Below are 18768 nucleotides of genomic sequence, written 5' to 3' on the forward strand. Positions count from 1 at the left end.
TTTCACGATGACAATGGCCTTACAGAATAATTATATACAGAGAACACCACCTAAATCACTTTTTAACCACCCTTACAGTTTTGCTTAGTAACATTTCAACAAAAACACTAAATTTGCAGCCTAAAGCTGAAATAACTTTACCTACAAAGCACAACAAACAGCTTTGTTCTACAAAATTTACATCAGGCAGGTATTAACAACATCGAATTCATGTGGGGAAGAAAGACTGCATTTACCTAATACATAAAGGAGTGATGTATACATTAAAGACATAGTAAAACTTGAACTATTTCTCATTCTTTTTATAAACTAGCAGATACAAAACTACAGGGAGGCACTAAAAGAACTATGAAATTGCAGCTTACTGCTGTCTATATATCAGGATGTGTTATTCTATTATTCAGATTTCTTGAGGAGAACTTTTGAAAGAATATTTTTCTTTCAACTGGAGCATACACAAAAAATGCAACAATAGATTTACCTCTCTTCATAGGGAAAATAAATCAAATTTGGTTCTGTACTAGGATATATTTTTCATGCCCAGGAATTTAATATTCATTATGAAAGGTCTTTTCTAACCGTAATATTTTATCAACAGAGAGGATTATCTTCACATCTTGCTTGCAAGTCAAGTCAGAGATAGCTTAGGAATGCTTTAGAATTTAGTGTTTTACTTGAAATGAATTAATCCCTCTTTCAAAGGGGTTAATAATAAGTACAAAAGGCAAACAGTATATACAGCTGCCACTGCCTGCACCAAGAGAATAATTCCAAGAAGCCCAAAATAAGATTAGAACAGGGAAAAGCACAGTGCACTACTTTGCATTGCCTCAGTGCACCAGTTCAGGCTGGTTTTCTACGAAAGGAAGCACCCCACTAACGTAGTACGCTATTCCAAGTGACAGAAGAGCAATGACAATGATGAGGAGCAGCACCCTCCAGAAGCCCAGGTCTTCCACAAACTCCTGCCATGTCGTGCGGAAACTGGAAAGAACTCCTTCACCTTGCTGCAGGTTTGGATTAAGGAGGGAATGGCTTTCCATTGCACTACGAAGGATTAAAGTTAAAAATACATCAGAGCAAAAGAATGCACCTTTAAGGATGACAGTAATCCTACCAAGAGCAACTGAAATTGCTCTAAATTAAAAACTAAACCCACCTGCAGATTTATAGCATTGCCTCTGCTAAATCACAACAAAGCAGATCAGGAAAAGACTCCTAACTCTAAACTTAATTTAGTTGAAAGGATGTTTTATTAGCCTGCTTGTATCTGTACAACCAAACCGAGTTTGCAGGCTTGCCACCTAGAAGCCTTCAAGAGTCAGTCCTCATAACTCTTGCTAAATATGGCTTAGTAAAATCTAATGAAGCATAAGCTAAAACCTCAAGGGGCACAGCTCCAGTTAATAAAACAAGTTATGATTTAAAATAAACTCTGATGAATAAAATGGAAACTTTAACCAATATAATTTCGATTCTGAACTCCATAGTGATCTTTACTGCTCTCCTGCATGTCTTTGTTACAGAGGCTTCATCTCTAGGATAAAAATATCACAGAAAACAATACATTTGGATAACAAGAAGTTCAGAAACTTTCTGATCTTCAAGACAAGTTGGCATTGCTGTGTTTTCTGCCATATGGCATTCAGCAACCACTTTGATGTTTTACCATTCCACTACCAATCCATCAGGCCCCCTTAAATTGTCAGATTATAAATTAGGGACTGGAACTCTCACTTTTAAATGAGAAACAAATATAAAATTAGAACAAAGCAGTCATCTTGACAATTAATTGCCTTTAGGAAACATGTAAGTTGTTTCAAATACTGCATGGCTTCTCGAATCATTCTCCCAATTTTGCTGGTTTCAGAATCGGTTTATAACAGGAAACTTCCCCTGCTGCTGTACGAAAAGCCTCACAAACAATAGGAAAACTTTCTCATCGCTTGATTTCACTTATGTAAAATTTTTAGCCGTCTGCACAGTCCTACTACTTCTCACTTGAGTGAAATTACATATGCAGGGTTTACAGGATTAGGCTCTGGCAAGCATGGATAGGAAATGGTGAAACCAACTACGTTCACAATTTTGTCAATAGCAGAAGGTAAGTAGAAAAAGCCAATTTTTTCCTCCTTTCTAATTGCTTTCAGTTACCATATTCCTAGATATTTCTTATAGCAATAATAAAAGAAAACATTTCAGGGAAAAGTAATTTTGAATTCAAAACTAACTACTATTGTTCTTGGGGACAAGAATAAATTGGCAAATGATTGTTATCAGAGAAAGGTCTCATTTATGAATCTCTCTTCTAAGACTACACTACAGAAAAACTTCACACTATTCATATGACATTTTTTTCTTAGGAAGTACAGCCACTGAAGAATAATTAGCTTAAACTCCTGTGGCTTGCTGAAGTATTGCAGCATCACATGCAGAAGATTTCAGAAATCGCCTATTAGACAGCTTGTCTTTTTTGGTTTTTAAATATTTACCTTGCTGTAAAGCTATTTTTGCTTGCCCATAGCTGCAGGATTTCGTCATCTTCCTTGCTTATTGTGATTTCCCAAGCAAAACAAAGAGTTTAACAACAGACAGCCATGAGTGTAGAACAGAACTACTCACTCATTAAGTACTAACTAGTTAATACATAACCACAGAGAGGTTAAATAAAGGTGCAATGCAATTTAAGTAAAAAGATCACATGCTTGCTCATTAAATAGAAAAGGGTACACAGAAAACACTTTTGCTGTTTTATATGACAACCCAATTAAAAACAATGTTATTTGAGATATTTTTTCTTATTACGAATTACAGCAGCGTAGGAAACGGTAATACAGCAATTCATCCTGCAGAAGCGCTCGTGCCCCAGAGCCCAGACAGATGTGCTCTTCTGTTTCCAGCTGAACTGGAAGTTCACATTTGGATGGAGTTCCGGGCACAGTCACAGGTCACTCTGGGCTGTGCAGATGGACAGACCATCTGTGCTGAAAGACAGACAGAGCGAGCTCTGCCTCCTGCCAGCACAGCGCCACTGCTCAATGGGAGGAGTATAAAGCAAGAGAAAAGAAATGTGACCCAGGAACGCAGCTTTGGCCTCTGCTTCCAGAGCAGCAGCAACTGGGTGTAATTAGGAGCAGAAAACTTAAGTCAGAGACTCTTTTTAGAAAGAGCAACCATTATTTCTCTATCGGTTCATACATAATGTAAGAGTCGAGACGCTCATCTAAGTGTCTCTAAAATGTGAAAATAATACCAAGAGGGAAGAGTGAAACTGCGGAGGTCTGAAAAGCCAGCTGTTACAAAGACATTATTTATTTACAAAGCAAACAGCACACAAGCTCCCTTGCTTTTGCTGCTGTAGGCATCTGTTATTTGTTATTGTAAAAATAATGTATTTCAGACATTTTAAACACGTTCACAAACAAGCTGGGTAGTGCACTGTTTGTCTCTGTGCCTCTCCCCAAGGAGAGATGCTGACTTCCTTGCCAAAGCAAACAATATAACATTTATGAAGGTCAAATAACAGAAAGGAAGCTACATTCATTAAAGGGACACTATCAAATCAAAAATCAGAATGTAAATGGGGCTGAGCTGTTGGTCCATATGTTTAAACAAAACCAGCATAAATGTATTTCTGTGTGACAACAACCTTCAATAGAATTTAGTTATGTTAGAAAGGTAATATGCACAAATTTTTATAATTTATACCCATGTAACTTTGAGAATAATATTAAACTTTCTATTTCAGGGCTTCCAACAGTCTCTCTGATGAGTGGGGTCACCTGATGTATAAGAGAGAACTTCCAATCTCTGCTCACTGGGAGTAGTTGGCACGACTTCTGTAATTTTGTTGGTTTCACCTTTTCTGTTCACTCAACTTAGATAACAACAGCTCAATTTTCATTTACAGTACAGGCTGTGTACATTTTGACACAAACTGAACAACAGTTATGTGACAAAACTCCCTGTCTTTCGTGATATCATGTTCCAGCAGTCACAGTTCATGGTTATTATTAGACAATATTTTAAAAATTACAAATTTGAATAAATTCAGTAGAAGAGCAAGTATTCCAAAAAACGCTGATATGCTGTTTCCAATATAAATTAAAAAAAGAAAAACCCAACAAACAACCAAAACAGTACTAGAAAGATCTCTTGCATTATTAATCTCAGTCCCATGTTCTGTCATGTTTGCTGCCAATTCAAGGATTTCTGCAAGAGCACTAGCTTCCTTTGAAACTGGCAAAGCTTCTTGCCTCATCTAAATCCTACAAGAAGCCTGTCTTGGAAGTTCATTATATAAAAACACTCCCAATTCTCAATGAAAAAAGTGGTTTATCTGTATCCTTTGGCTCTAACGCTATCATCATCTTTTGTCTTAGTTACTTCACGCTGTTCAAAACCAGTATTTCTTGTCAGCAACCACACACCTCTCAGCCTTCAGCCTGCCAGGCTAGAACAAGCTCTGGCTGCCTCCCTTTGCAGGGAGACGCTCTGTTCCCTTGAGTGCTGAAGGAATGCTTCTCCACGCTTCGTAAAGGATAAAGCTTTTTTAGATGGGGCTGAACAGCATTATAAAACGTACTACACAGCAGAAGTTAGTGTTACTTTTTACAACTGACCTACACATCAAGCCTGTTCTCCTATACTCTCCTTTTCCACTGAGGAATTTCCATTTTACGGCATGCAGTTTTAGGGAGATGAAGTTGTATTTTGTGATACTGAATCGCAATTTTTTTCCTACTAATTTCCTCTCCCTTGTAATCCTAGGGATGTCTATGCCATCCCACTTTTCCTCTGGGTTGCCCGTATCACCACTAACATGCTACTACTTTCTATGCCAGTATCATTTATGAAAATTAAACAAGCACAGTGCCAGAACCAGACTTTTAGGAATTCATTATTAACTTCCCTCTAACCCAGTACTTTAAATTGTCAGCAATTTTCCTGAAATCTTCAGTTCTCCTTTAACTATCCCTTCAGCTACCATGAAAGTCTTATTTTATTCTTCTTTTATTCTAATTTTATTATTTATTTATTTTCCAGGACTACTACCATAGAGATTCCATGGATGACACCGTATCAAATCCTTTATTCAAGCTCAGATAGGTGGGAAGTCTGCTATTCCGTCTTTGTGCAGGCAATCCATCTTATCAAAAGGATGTTAGTTTAGTCTGTGATACTGGCATTTGGCATTTCATCCCATTTTCCCTTTGGTTTTGTGATAAGTGATAGAATATTTATTTTTGGGAGTCTGTAATGGAAAACCAGTAATTATTTTTAAAAATGCCCCCCATAAAATGAAAATCTTGACAGAAAAAGTTCTTATTTTCTTACATTTATCTTTTTAAAGGTATTTTTTCAAAATTTAAAATTCTATTTTGATTTGGTCTGATAATATCAGGCCAAATTTTATCTTTTCTGTTTTAAAGAACAAACAAGTCAATCACAAAAATCTAAAAGCCATAAACGTTATTTTGCCTAGTAATTATTTTTCTTTTGTAAATACCTTTCGCTTTCAGCAGTTTGCATCGTTTCCAGCTTTGAGTGAGCGCCTCTGTTAAATCCTTTCACCTCTTGCTCCTCTAAAGATTCCAGCAGTCTAATCACATCTTTATTCACACCCCTTCGTTTTGCAAGAACAAGTGGTGTTGCACCTTGGTGATTGCTAAAATAACCCCATGAAAGGACATGAGAAGAAAAGAAACTTTTAATATAGAAATTTTGTAAGAAGACAACTCAGCATAACACATTACAATTGAGGAAGTCCTCAGAATTATTTTCTGTCGTATCAGACAACAAGAAATTCCTGGCTCTACAAGTTATAGAATAATTGACTGCAGAAGAAAATCAGTATATTTAGGTTTGAAATTGCACAACTCTTTTTCCTCTGAACAAAATCAAAATTCCTAGTACTCTAATCTAGTTGGAATCTCTGGGTGTTATAACAAAAACCAAACAGCAAATTTATGGCAATGTTCAAGATTAAGCTTAATTTCAAGAAAGAATTGTGCAATCTGGTCCCTCATAGTTCCTTTTTCCACGCGGGTATTAGGACATCACACAAAAATGAAATAAAATACAGATAGTCCCTTTGCTACTATTAATACTGAATAGGACCAGAGCTGCCTTCAGACTAGGGATTTGCACCAGAGTTGTTTGAAATGAGAACAACCCACAACCCATAAAGAATCCAGTCTGCCAATAACTAGTTTTGCTGAGTTGAAAACATTAATGAGGGACAAGTGAAAAAAGGGAGAGATTAAAAGACTCCAAGGTTTTTGCACATGTTGTGAATATGCAGAACCAAAATAATTCAGTTACTGCAATGAAACAGCTAGTTATTTTGCAGCTTGAGAGCTTACATCTGAGCACTGGCATCTGACAGCTGCTGGAAGCCAGAAGAAAAGAATATACAATATTTAAAAGAAGGACTGAGTCACAGACTTTGACAGAGGGTGAGAACACTGAAAGGAAGCATTGTTACCAAAGGAGTATGGGAACGAACTGACACACACATATACTGTATTTTCCTTGTCTTATACAGTACAACAGTTAAAACAATAGAACTGTGGTGGAGAAAATTCTTTTAAAGTATTCAATGGGATTTTTCCTTTGGTGCCAGCCACCCACACCTGGCTGTCTGGCCAAACCAGGATAGCAATGTCATCAGTGAAGCAGAATTAGACACAGCAGCCCACACCAGCAGCTGCTATTTTTATTTGCTTTGCTTATCACACAGACTATCTGAAGTGACCTCTTATTGTTTTCCTGACTTCTTATTTTGTGTTTTTATTAGGTGATATCTTTAAAAAGTTGAATTGCACCAAATATAGCATTTCAGCAATAGCAGATTTATATGCAAGGCTCTGGCAACAAAAGAGTAATATATTATAAAGTATGTGCTGTAAAAAAAAAAGAAGTGACTTACCAAATATCAATTTTAAGTCCATTGGAAACTAGGAACTGGATGGTATCCACATGCCCACACAAGTGAAGGGCTGTGTTGCCTTGGTAGTCAGTGGCTAGTAGGTCAGCACCAAATTTATGCAAGAGCTGACAGATGTCTACGTTTCCTCTGGCTGCAGCAAGGTGAAGGCCAGTTCGGCCTCGGCTGTCGCGAATATTTGGGTCGAAACCGCTCTCTAACAGTCGTTTGGAATAGTTAAAATCTCCATCAATGCAAGCCTGCAGCAGCGGCACATTTGTCTGGGAAGAGTCGTTTACAAAAACGTAGGACATCGCTCCAACTCGCTCTGGAGTAGGGGAGAAACCTGCAAGTAAAAGTGGGAAGAAATGTGGTGAAACCAGGCAAATAAATACAATGCGAATATTCGGTAGACTGCTCAGGTTTCCAAACAAGAATGCAAACCAGCTTATAAACCAACTCTGAAATCTTCCTGTCCTACATTTTAACTTTTTATGCCACATTCCCTTCTGGTAATACGGAAAGAGCTCCTTTTAGTCTTACTCACACCTCCGGAAACAGCAGCAAAGCCTTGTTATGACACTAAGCTGATAAGATCAATGCCACAAACGCAAGACAGATCGTTAACTCTCACCTAAGAGACCACGTGTAGTCGTGTTGATACGAAAGGGCAAAACACTGTAGATCAGAACTGAAAGAAGGGAGAACCACCACCTTTCATAAGCTGGAAAACTATGAACAATTCTACAGTGACACTAACTGCAACTCCTGCTATCTATAAGCAAAGCTACTCCCGTGGGATTTCCACCATCTGAACTGGAACTTTAATGCACAGTCAGTTGCAGAATAATGCTTGATTACTATAAATACTAATGCCTTCATTATGCAAGCAATATATTTTTCAATACTCTTCGCACAACATTATTTTTCTAGCGCCACAGATACACAAAGTACTAAACAAAGAAGAACAGCAAGAGGAACCATGGGAAACTGGATGTGTGCTGTGAAATGACCCACATGAAAGGGAAAACTGGAAGTGGGTAGAAGGAGGACAATGGTAAAACCAAGCACGGAGCTGTTGTGGGTTCACAACACCAGTATGGAGAAGCACAAATGTCGTTTCTCTGGCTTAAGTCCTTTTCTGTATCAGGACCTAAAGGAGGAAAATAAATGTTGTTTCACCACAGATTTCTGGATATAGACTATTTCATGAACTATGATTTAAGTTTCGCAGAAGAATATTTTAAGGTTTAATCTAATAATGAGGGTACGATGACACTGTGCCTACAGGACACACAAAAGATTACTTGAAACAATAAGGAAAAAAAAGGGAATGACTGTGCATGAGGATGACAAAATGTGCAGGAGGCAATGGTAAGAAGAAATGAAAACGTCCAGGAGACTGCACAGCAAAGCTTTGCACTGCCTCAGAGAGCAGGAAAAAAAGAAAAAAAAATAATACAAACCAGTGAAAATCCTTAGAAGAAATGTCAGCACAGACATGACACAGTTCAAGTGACAGGAAGGAAAAGTGATTTTATTACAGAAATGGAAACTGAACTGAAACTTCACTTGAAACCGTATCTTTCACTTGCCTGGGCTCAGGATGTGGCAGTGTTCTGATTAACTATCCAAACCTCTTACGAAGACTGCTACACTCAGATTTAAATTTTCTCATCTATATAAGGTATCCTTCCACACCAGTGCACTCTTTCAGCTGGGAGAATGGAAACATGGCCAGGAGCCAAAGAATTCGATTTAAAACCTCTCCTTTTTTGAGAGGTTATAATGTCTGTATTTTATAGCTCTTCCCCTACGTTTTAGATCAAAATCAAGATCAAAGTACCTACAGAAGTAATTTCAAAATGTTTACACACTGGTCTGATTAACGGTCGTAGCATCTGGGGCTGTTGAGGTTAATAAATCATATTTGAACTTCACTAGTTTGTATTTCCTATCTGGACATGTATCAACACTGTCTGGTTTCCCCGTGCAGGAACGCACAAATCTTTTTTTTCCTTCTTGGACGCAGAAGAGAAAGAGATAGGAATAACTTCTATGCCCTGGTATCTGTATAAGGAATTATTTTAAGCAGAGTACATTCCCCTAGGCTGCAAGTATGTTTTTAAGGACGTGATGGTGTACCACTGGCTGAAGCACCCGTTTCCACAATCACCTCCACCAGCAAAAGGCCAGTTCACTGATGTACCGTAGGACACGCCATGTCACTGCTGTCATTTAGGGCAGGAACAGCTTTCTTACAACCCAACACAAAAAAAAAAACAAACAACAATGTACTTGTATTTCACACGAACATATTACAAACCCCCTGGATGTTGCAAAGCTAGGATCTCCAGCGGAACAGCAATTTCACTTTCTTGCCCATTTCCCACCCAAATCATAAAAGATACAAGAATGTTTCTTCAACTCTTGCTAGTCCAGTCTTTGCTGAGAAAAATATCGGACCCAGTTTCCGTATGCTGTGATTGTGACCTTTACGTTCTGCACTGAGTCTTCCCTAAAGCGAGCTCATAAATCATTTAAAAACCTCCAATTATCAGCCAAAGTAACAGCATATCAACAGCACAAAACCCTACTCGTACTTGGTAGAAAGATCATGGTTTGCTTGTAAAATAGTACTTGAGTGTTTAAACCTATTTAATAAAACAAGGACTAACATAAATCACCAACAGAATATTATACTGGAAGAGACCTATGCTATTTGAGAAACAGTACGGCATGCTCTGCTAAATGTAAGCTAATGTTTGTATTTTCATACCAGACGTGTATGTCTGGTAAAGCCTTGCAGAATTCCCCCTCACTTCATACACAACTCTGATGAAACATTAGCTAATAATACCATAAAAAAACCCAACACATCTCCTTATCTTCTCAGGAAAGGAAGGACAAAGATCAGCAGTTATCAGAAAGTGTAACTGGAAGTAATTCTGCTTCGGAATTTGTTATCACTGGAATCTTCAGAATTGATCACTGAAGCATAGAAGACTAAAGTGAAACCTTAGTATTTCACTGTAAGAAAGACAAAAAACCCCAACAAATCCTTCTCCCCAAGGCTTGAACATTGTGGACTAAGCAAATGCATTCACAAAAAAAAAAAAAAAAAAAAAATCCATTCAAGTTGACTCTAGATCATCTGGTTTGATTTATCTTTGTGATTAAAAAGATTTTTTCTACAAACACATTCTATTTCACATCTGGCTACCCAACCTATGCCAGATATGAGCTGCATACCAAGCTGAACTATACACCATCCAAAAAATGCCAGTCCCCAAACAATATGGTCTTGCCTCAAATTTAACCCAATTTAGCAAAATTTCCTGTTTAACAAGGCTCAGAAAAAAGCTACAATAGTCAACTTAATTAGATATTTTAAAATAAATAAACTGTGATTACATTTCTGTCCACAGTATGTACCAAAAAGCGTACTGCTCTAATGAGTATCTAATACAGTGGATTTAGAAACAGAATTCCAAAGCATTAGCTATTCTCTTTAAATTGCTTCTGAGCGGTGAATCAGATAACAACCGAAGCACTAAAGTCACAGGCACGAATTAGGACAAACGGACTTGCATTAGTTAACATGACACAAAAGTATTGCAAAATGAGCCTTCTGAATATGCCTAGAAATTCCTGCTACTGAAGTTAAACAAATCTAATTTGGTTCAGTAAGTGACTGCTTCTAAAAATCCACTGACTACTGAAAATGTATCTTTTAAATTATACTTTTGTTAAAAAAAAAAAAAGTTTTGCTGTTAATAACTTGGTACTTTGATAGAAAATTAGTTTTGTGAAAAAAATTAAATTCAAAGACATCCTCCCAGGCAAGAAGGATTCCCATTACAAAGGCATAATATAAGAATACATTTTCCCTAAATTTATACAGCACGGATATAACCTCAGCACAGTGTGCTTTTATTAGTCATTTTAGAAATTATGCTGCAAGCCACTTCTTCAGTGGCATGTGGGCTAGTACAGGATAAGAAAATCTAAACTGTTCTGTTTTCAAAAGGAATTGCTTATATTAAGTGGTTCTGCCAGAATAAGTTACTTTTATTTATTAGAAGTCCGTCATCTCTCACCGCACTATGTACAACAGGAACTCAGCATCACACGCTGATCTGTCATGTAACACGTTCCCACCTGCAGAAGCCAGGAGTGAGCCTGAATAATTCAAACCATAGCGCTAGATGCAAGTTCTGTCGCTTCTTACGGTAGTCCTATACTTGCACTAACCATGGACAGTTGTACTTCACAGTAAATATATCCTGCTGCCTCTGCCTTCTCAGTAAGTTCAACCGCTACCAAACAGCTCCAGAAAAAGGAGAGAATGGCTAGATCATGAGACAGAATCACTAACGGGAATCATCTCTCCACTATAAAAATATTAATGAACCTGACAGGTGTAATTAATCACCCAGCTACATAGGATATACCAGTTCTGCAAAACTACAATATAGCCAAGAACATTCAGAAAAACTGAAGGAATTGTCTCTATTTTAAAACAACACATCGGGGCAGCGGAACAATATCGGATTGCTCAGTACTTGAGACTTCTCAGTATTAATACACACTTGGACATCTAGACCCTAGGCATCAGTAAGGCTGCCACTTGAGAATCTGCCGCCACCAAGAAATGGAAACTGAAACAAAACCAAGAAAAAGTAACATCCCCTGGTCAGATGGGATTGTTCTCTTAAAAACACTACGTGTACGTAAGCCCTCTTTAGATATACAAGATAATTTTTTTAAAAAGGTGTAATTTAATAATTAAAAAAAAATCCAAACACACATAACCTTGCTTGTGCATCCTCTGAACACTGATCAGACGTTGAAATGTAAACTCAACAGTATTATTCTCCTTCTCTTTCTAAGTAGGCTGAGGAAGAAATTCCTTGGTAAGTTTTCATGCACACTTGTATTTATGTGTAAGTTACTGAGAAGCCATTTAACTGAATGTTACATTTAGTAAAAAATTATATGATCAACTGTCATTTCTGTTTAGGAAAGAAACCCATTATCTACACCATGTTCCACTGAGAGCTCTGTATCTCCTATTAAAACCTTTATCTGTTCAGTCCAACTGGAACTAAGCTTTATTGCTCCACTAATATGGATCTGCTGGTAAAAGCAGCAGCTCAGATTCAGTACAGCAAGATGTCTGTTTACACACAGCTGTTGTTTGCAGCATCTTCCCTTCTTTAGCTATTTTTTCAACAGCTCCTGGATTCATGGTATCACAGCAGGTTCATAAGCCCTAACCTCTCCTTTCATGTCTCTAGCCAGACGCACGGGTAAGCTGTAATACAAGAACATTATTGATGTCATTTGTTTTCAGTCATTCCCATTCCCTTCTGCAGACATGAGACACACGGATATATTCTTTTGTCATCAGGACCACCCTGTAAGTAGAAACTTTGGTGCACTGCACATAAGTGCTTTGCACAGACAGGCTACAAAGTGCTGTACAAAAAAAAATCAGAATTTCTAACTATTGCTGCTCTTTTATGGACCAGCAGACAATGGCACTGAGAAACAGGGAGCTTTGCTCATCATCCTACAGTATGTCAACATTACATGGTAAAAAATAAACAAGATCTCAAATGCCAGTCCAGGGTTGCAGAATGCTTCCCCAGAGAATATGGGGAATTATGGAGAATACACATGCATTGTGTATTTATGTACACAACATCAGGGAATGATAGGAAAGAGATAATTCTTTTGGAACACCTTTATCGACAAGCAGATTCACAAACACTCTATCCTTACTACACTTCACTGGTGATTCATTCGCATTACATGTTTCAGTGCATTTAACTTATCCAATATACATTTTGGTATTTCTGAACATCGCTCATTTTTCATCTCCTGCAAAAGAACTATTTAGGAAGAAAGGCAATTTACAGATTTCTTCAAATCATCTGTAACTTTAATTCCCCACAACTGGCTCAGGTGAATCAGTAAATAACTGCAGTGCTTCCCTGACCACTGTGGTCAGTTTGAATACATCTGCTCTTACAGAAAGTTACTGAATCACTTACATCGGTCATAATTACGGAACTTTTCAAACCTTTATTCAAATTCCTTCTTTGTTTCTGCTGGGAACATGCAGGATGCTAGCGTACGTTGGTCAAGAAAATATTAACAGTCATTGCATATGGTTTTGTTCTTGGTTTAGGTGTTTGGTTTTTAACAGACCAGAGAGAATTCATTCCACTCCTAATAAAGTGTTCGTGTTTAAATTTGCTGCAGACCTTGAAGCAGTCTTCTGGAAAAGAGGAGAACAGTAAGGGAGGAACAAGGCACTGTGGCAGGCCGGCTGGCCAAGCTGCGGAGGCAGGTACGGGGCTGCTGTCTGGATGAACACTGCCACCGCGTGGGTGACAAACCCTGGCCCTCTGAAGTACACGCTGTGATGGGGAACCCTGGGCTCACAGAGACCGCTTTTTCTACAATTTGTGGTGTTTTCTATTTTACTGAGAAGGAAATGATGGAAGGCCTGAAAGTAAGATTTCATAAAACTTGATAAAAAATAATTCTGAAATCCAAACTGACAATCCCTTGTGGTATAAAGAGCAATCTCATTTAAACTCTGATCCTGTATTACTGAAGTGAGGACTTTGGTATGCAGCCTGAGTTTTGAAGATAAAGGTATTTCCTTTTAAAAAGTAGGTGCTTATTTCTGTTTCTTTAAAAACTGCGAAAACTAAAACCAAAACACCCCCCCCGCCCCTCCCCCAAAAGCCCAGTCCTTACCTAGACAAACAAGAAGTCTGAGATGACAAGTTTCCTACAATAGGACAAACTTTCTGCATCCATCAGGAATCATCACAAGTCAGAGTTTAGTCAGAGCTATTCCAGCCATAAAGCAAATTAAGAACCAAGTACTTGCCAGTAAACCACTTATTATTATGTAGTCCATATTTTCTTACTTTAATTCTTATAAAATATATAATAGCTTGTATAACCTTGATGACCACGGCCATGGCCTTAGTAACATATCCAACATCACATCCAGTTTCATGGCTAGTCATGAAGGAGGTCATTTTAAAAAGCAGAAGTCTCCTAAATTCGTAAGTCATTTACGTGTAACTGCATGTTTCACTTTACCTTTAAAACAATATACTGCTCTGCTTGTTCATTAGAGTTTATTATTTAATATCAACAAATAATACCAATTATAAGACAACCATGCTATCAGTTATGCGACTCTTACTATGACTGCTGCATACAGATATTTCTGCTCAGAATTTTCATGTTCACACAGTAAAGAATTAACCCAGTTTATCACAGACAAATAGTTAATGGACATATTTAAAATATTCTACATCTCTATCAATATGGCATGACTTTAAATACTTAATCATATCATGTCAGATCACGTTACGCGACATGGTAAGATGAAGTGGTAAAACTATTAAGGCTGTATTTCTAATTGATATATATATATACAGATGCTATTTTTCATAGTTACTTCATCATCTTAGGTTCAAAAAATTTCTCCATACAGGCAAACCTGTAGTATTAGTGTCTGCCCAACACTGTGTTTTAAGGGACTGAAGGGGATAAATTAGCATCCTACAGGTTCCAAGGACAACTGGCAAGTCTGAGGAGAATCAGGGAGGTCACCCTTAAGCTCCTGATCTGCACAGAGGCTGGAATTGACCAAAAAATGTAATGCAAGATGGTTGGAAAGACATTAAATTGATTTGAAAGTGTAATTACAGAACCTGAGAGCGAGGTAGCTCAACTGCTGCTTACCAAGTGTACCAATGGATCCTGCTGAGCCTAGAAACAAAAGACATCACTTGTACAGGGAAAACTTCTGCCTTTAGATAACTTAGTAAATGCTACAACTTATCTTTAAAATACTCGATATTCAACATGAAAGCTGGCGTACAGACAATGAACAGTAATACCCATGTTTCTTTAACAAGTTTGACAGGTGGTACTCAGTTCTATTTGAGAAAGGGTGACCAGAAACTGTAGAGAAAAAAGTCCATGTCAATTATTACTCTTGTGAATAAGAGACTAACACTGAAGTAGCCATAGCAGATCCCAGCAAAGGTCCATTTAAGCCCAGTATCATTTTTCTAATGGTGGCCAAAAGCAAAGGCCAGGAAAAAGAGTTGAATAGGGCAAGCACAGAATACTTTTTGTCCATTCAAAATGGTTATCTTTCTCAGGTGGACAGGGTTCCCTATGTATTCAGCATGCCTCAGTGCCTCCTCCTGTGAACCTGCCTGTTTTCCTCTTCAACACATACTCTCTTAATATCCATAACACACTCTCTAAGTTCTCCAACTCAGCTACCTGTAAAGAACGACATTTTTTGGTCCTGCTGATTAGCTTCCCTCGTGGATCACTGGCTCTCCTGCTGGAAGAACGGACAGTCGCTGACCCCTGCCCATTCTTTTCATGACGCTCACGATTCTACAGGCCTACATCACACCCTCCTCAGACATACCTTTCCAGGCTGAATTTGGGAGTCTCGGCTTTCTTTTCATTCCTTATATGGGAAGGGGATCTGTGTCTTTGACCATTCTAATTTTGCTCCTCTGAATCCCACTCACTGTTGTGATACGCTTTCGGAGCCGGGGGACTCGGAGCAGCGGATTCACACAGGGTGTTCAAGGTAAACCCTGAACTAACACAGTGGCATGACAAGATCCTTTGCCTTGTTCTTTACTTGTCTCCCAATAACATTTACTACCTGATCTACCTTTCTGACTGCTGTCGAGCATTGCAGTTACATGTTTATAGAACAATATATATTGTAACTACAAAATATCACTTATTACTGAGAGCCCAGTATTTCCTATGGGAAGTTAGGATTCTTTCTAGGCCATCTGAATCACTCTACCTACACTGGATTCATGTGCCATTACATTGTCCAGTTACTCAGTCTTACAGGGTCCTCCTACAGTTTTTCATAGTTGATGTTATTGTTGGACTCAACGATCTTTATGGGTCCCTTCCAGCTTGAGATATTCTATGATTCTGTGCCACTAGCAAACACTATCACCTTGTTGCTCACTGCCTTTTCTCGGCTGTTCACGGAAATGCTAACAGGTCAGAATGCAGAACTGAATCACAGAATCATTATTAAAGTTGGAAAAGACCTCAAGGATCATCAGTCCAGCCATCAACCCAACACCACCCAACCCACTAACCCATGTCCCCAAGCACCACATCTACACGTTTCTTGACCCCCTCCAGGGATGGTGACTCCACCACTGCCCTGGGCAGCCTGTTCCAATGCCTGAGCACTCTTGCAGTGAAGAAATTTTCTCTAATATCCAGCCTAAACCTCCCCTGGCACAACTTGAGGCCATTTCCTCTTGTCCCATCACTTGTTACTTTAGAGAAGAGGGAGCACCCACCTCACTGCACCCTCCTTTCAGGTAGTTGTGGCTATATCAGCTGAATTTTTTAAAGGGAATAAATCTTTTCATGTTCATTGTTAGGGTTAATGCTCCAGCGTGCGCCAGCATGCTCAAGACCTCTTGTAGTGTCAGATCGGAATAACGGACGGTGACAGAAAAAGGGCAGCAGCACGTTTCAGGTAAGGCTTCCCATGGATGGTGGGAATGTTTGTCTTCTACACCTTGATGTTTATTTGTCAATAGACATATATTTGTCAAGAATAGAAGTAGAGACACAGCTTCAGTGAGGTACTGCGTGAGATAAAACTTTTTTCCACATATTTAGTATCATCTTTAAATAGTCAAGCAGACCACATCAAATCCAAACATTTCAGTACTTGTGCTCTTGACCTAGGTGACAGCAGAATCTCAGTAAAAAACAACAACTGAAATTTGCTGGAACAGGCCCATGCTCTCAGGACAGGCCCCTCAGCCTGTCACCTACACTAACAGCATACTATGAGTGGTCTCTACAGAAAGCTGAATGCATCAGGCATCACCTATTTCACATCATGTGTATAAGCCAATGCACTCTGAAATATTTCATGTGCATATTAACTGACCCATCTGGAAGTGGAGCATCTACAACTGAGCTCCTGTGGAAGGCAACCAACTGACAGACCAATCAAAAGAAAAGAGAAACAGCCCTCAAAATTCCAGCATACCCAAAGCCCTAGAAGAGCCACTAGTAACGCACTCCTTGGACGACCAGGTATCTCAGGTCCTGGGCTGCAGATGAGGACTTGAAGGCCACATGTATTCAGAAATTAACTGCACAAGAATATGAGACGAGATAACACAGTCAACTTAAGGCACCACTTGGGATCTCTCGCTCTTGTTGATGAGGCAACTGTAAATGAAAGATACCAAAACCTGCTGAGAAGAAACCTATCACTGAGTGCAGATCGGAACTGATTTTTATAGTCCCCCTTTGCAAAAGCAAGCTAACATTCCTCTGATAAGACAGCAGACGCACACACTACACTTCAGCCTTCGACTCATCTCAGCTTACTCTTCAATATCTTCTCTTCCAAGTCAAAAAGAGAGCAACTAGCCAGTGTCATTTGCTGGTTGTCATCAATCCTATTATCCAGATTGCAAATACTATAAATATTTTTCCTCTAAAAACATACTTAACAAGTTCTTGTTAATAATCTATTTTACAAACAAAAAAGAAAAACAGATCTGAAGTCTACGGATAACACTAAGCTTAGTCCCCTGCTGCAGAACACAAAACCGTTACTCTTACAAACCAGTCACATTCCATCCGAAAAGCGTTGGGCTTTTGTTCCTCCTTGACCTTTTGGAAGGCTGCTCCTGAATATCAGTGCTCTCTGACGGTTAGAAATTTCATGTATTATTAATCTTAAAATCTACGTTAAATTACTCATGTATCAACGTAATTCTGTAGCTCAATTTATTCCCTTCACAGTGTTTACCTTGATGGTTCAATAGAAAGCAACAAAGGCCTTTATCCTGCAAAACTGAAAAAGCCAAACGCTTCTTTCAACAGACTCTTATTTCCCTACCTGTCCTAGGCACACCCTTCTGCATCTGTTCCACTTTATCTTGTCACCTGAGAATGATTAACATTATACAAAGTATTTTAGAGTTTTGTTCATGGATAATACTAACTTCTTTTTCTGGATCATCATAGGTCAGCATTCACTTTTTCCACAACTGCATAGCTTGTAACTACCTAACACATATTTTGGTTTTGTGTTGCTTTCAACTGGTAAGAATTTCTTCTGTAAATCTTGTGCTTGCAAGTTTGCAACTGCAAACCTCTGTTCTTTAAATTGTACTTATCTAATTCCCTAGTTCTCAGGATCACCCAATTCTTTCTGTAACTCTCTTCATTACTACCCAATTAACACAGAAAAGTGTAAATTGCTACATCAAGTTCTTTATTAAATACTTAATAAGATTGCTCTGGATATTCAAAGAACTGATTTTATAATTTTTATACTCAAATTTAATAGATTTTCTTTTCAATATTACTCACCTTAGTTTGTCTCTAGTCACTTCCCCATCCTCTTTACACTGCTGGTGCTATGCCTACCTTTTCAGCACAATAACAATCACCTCTGCAGCAGCTGATCAAAAGCTTGAGTGTCATACAGGAAAAAAAGAGAGAACTACTCCATTTCCCTTACAAACAGTGATTACTTTATCAAAGACAGTTTTGAGGACAGCTTAAAAACAGCTCTTCTGAGCTCTTGGCTCATGAGCCGTTTTCTCCTCCTAAGGAAGTTCTCCCTGCAGCAGCTCCCCAGGGGCTGCACCCCTATGGCCCCGCCAGGCGGGCAGCCGGTGTCCTGCCTCCCTCCCCGTGACAAGGCAGCGCCCAGCTCTCCTCCCGTCAGGGGCTTCTCACCGACCAGCACCGGCCGCGCT

At 38.7% G+C, this 18768-nt stretch overlaps 1 protein-coding gene across 1 annotated transcript; it reads right to left on the minus strand.

Moving 5' to 3' along the window:
* Nucleotides 1-456: 456 nt before the first annotated feature.
* On the minus strand, nt 457-7272 carry ANKRD46 (ankyrin repeat domain 46). The gene is made up of 3 exons (XM_010073525.1): nt 6932-7272; nt 5510-5668; nt 457-1047 (listed from the first exon to the last, which is right to left on the minus strand). The coding sequence occupies exons 1-3, from the start codon at nt 7240-7242 to the stop codon at nt 831-833; spliced, it is 687 nt and encodes a 228-aa protein (XP_010071827.1). The 5' UTR covers nt 7243-7272; the 3' UTR covers nt 457-830.
* Nucleotides 7273-18768: the final 11496 nt, after the last annotated feature.

This window comes from Pterocles gutturalis, unplaced genomic scaffold (assembly GCF_000699245.1).
Source record: "Pterocles gutturalis isolate BGI_N339 unplaced genomic scaffold, ASM69924v1 scaffold18607, whole genome shotgun sequence".
In the NCBI taxonomy this organism is placed as follows: domain Eukaryota; kingdom Metazoa; phylum Chordata; class Aves; order Pterocliformes; family Pteroclidae; genus Pterocles; species Pterocles gutturalis.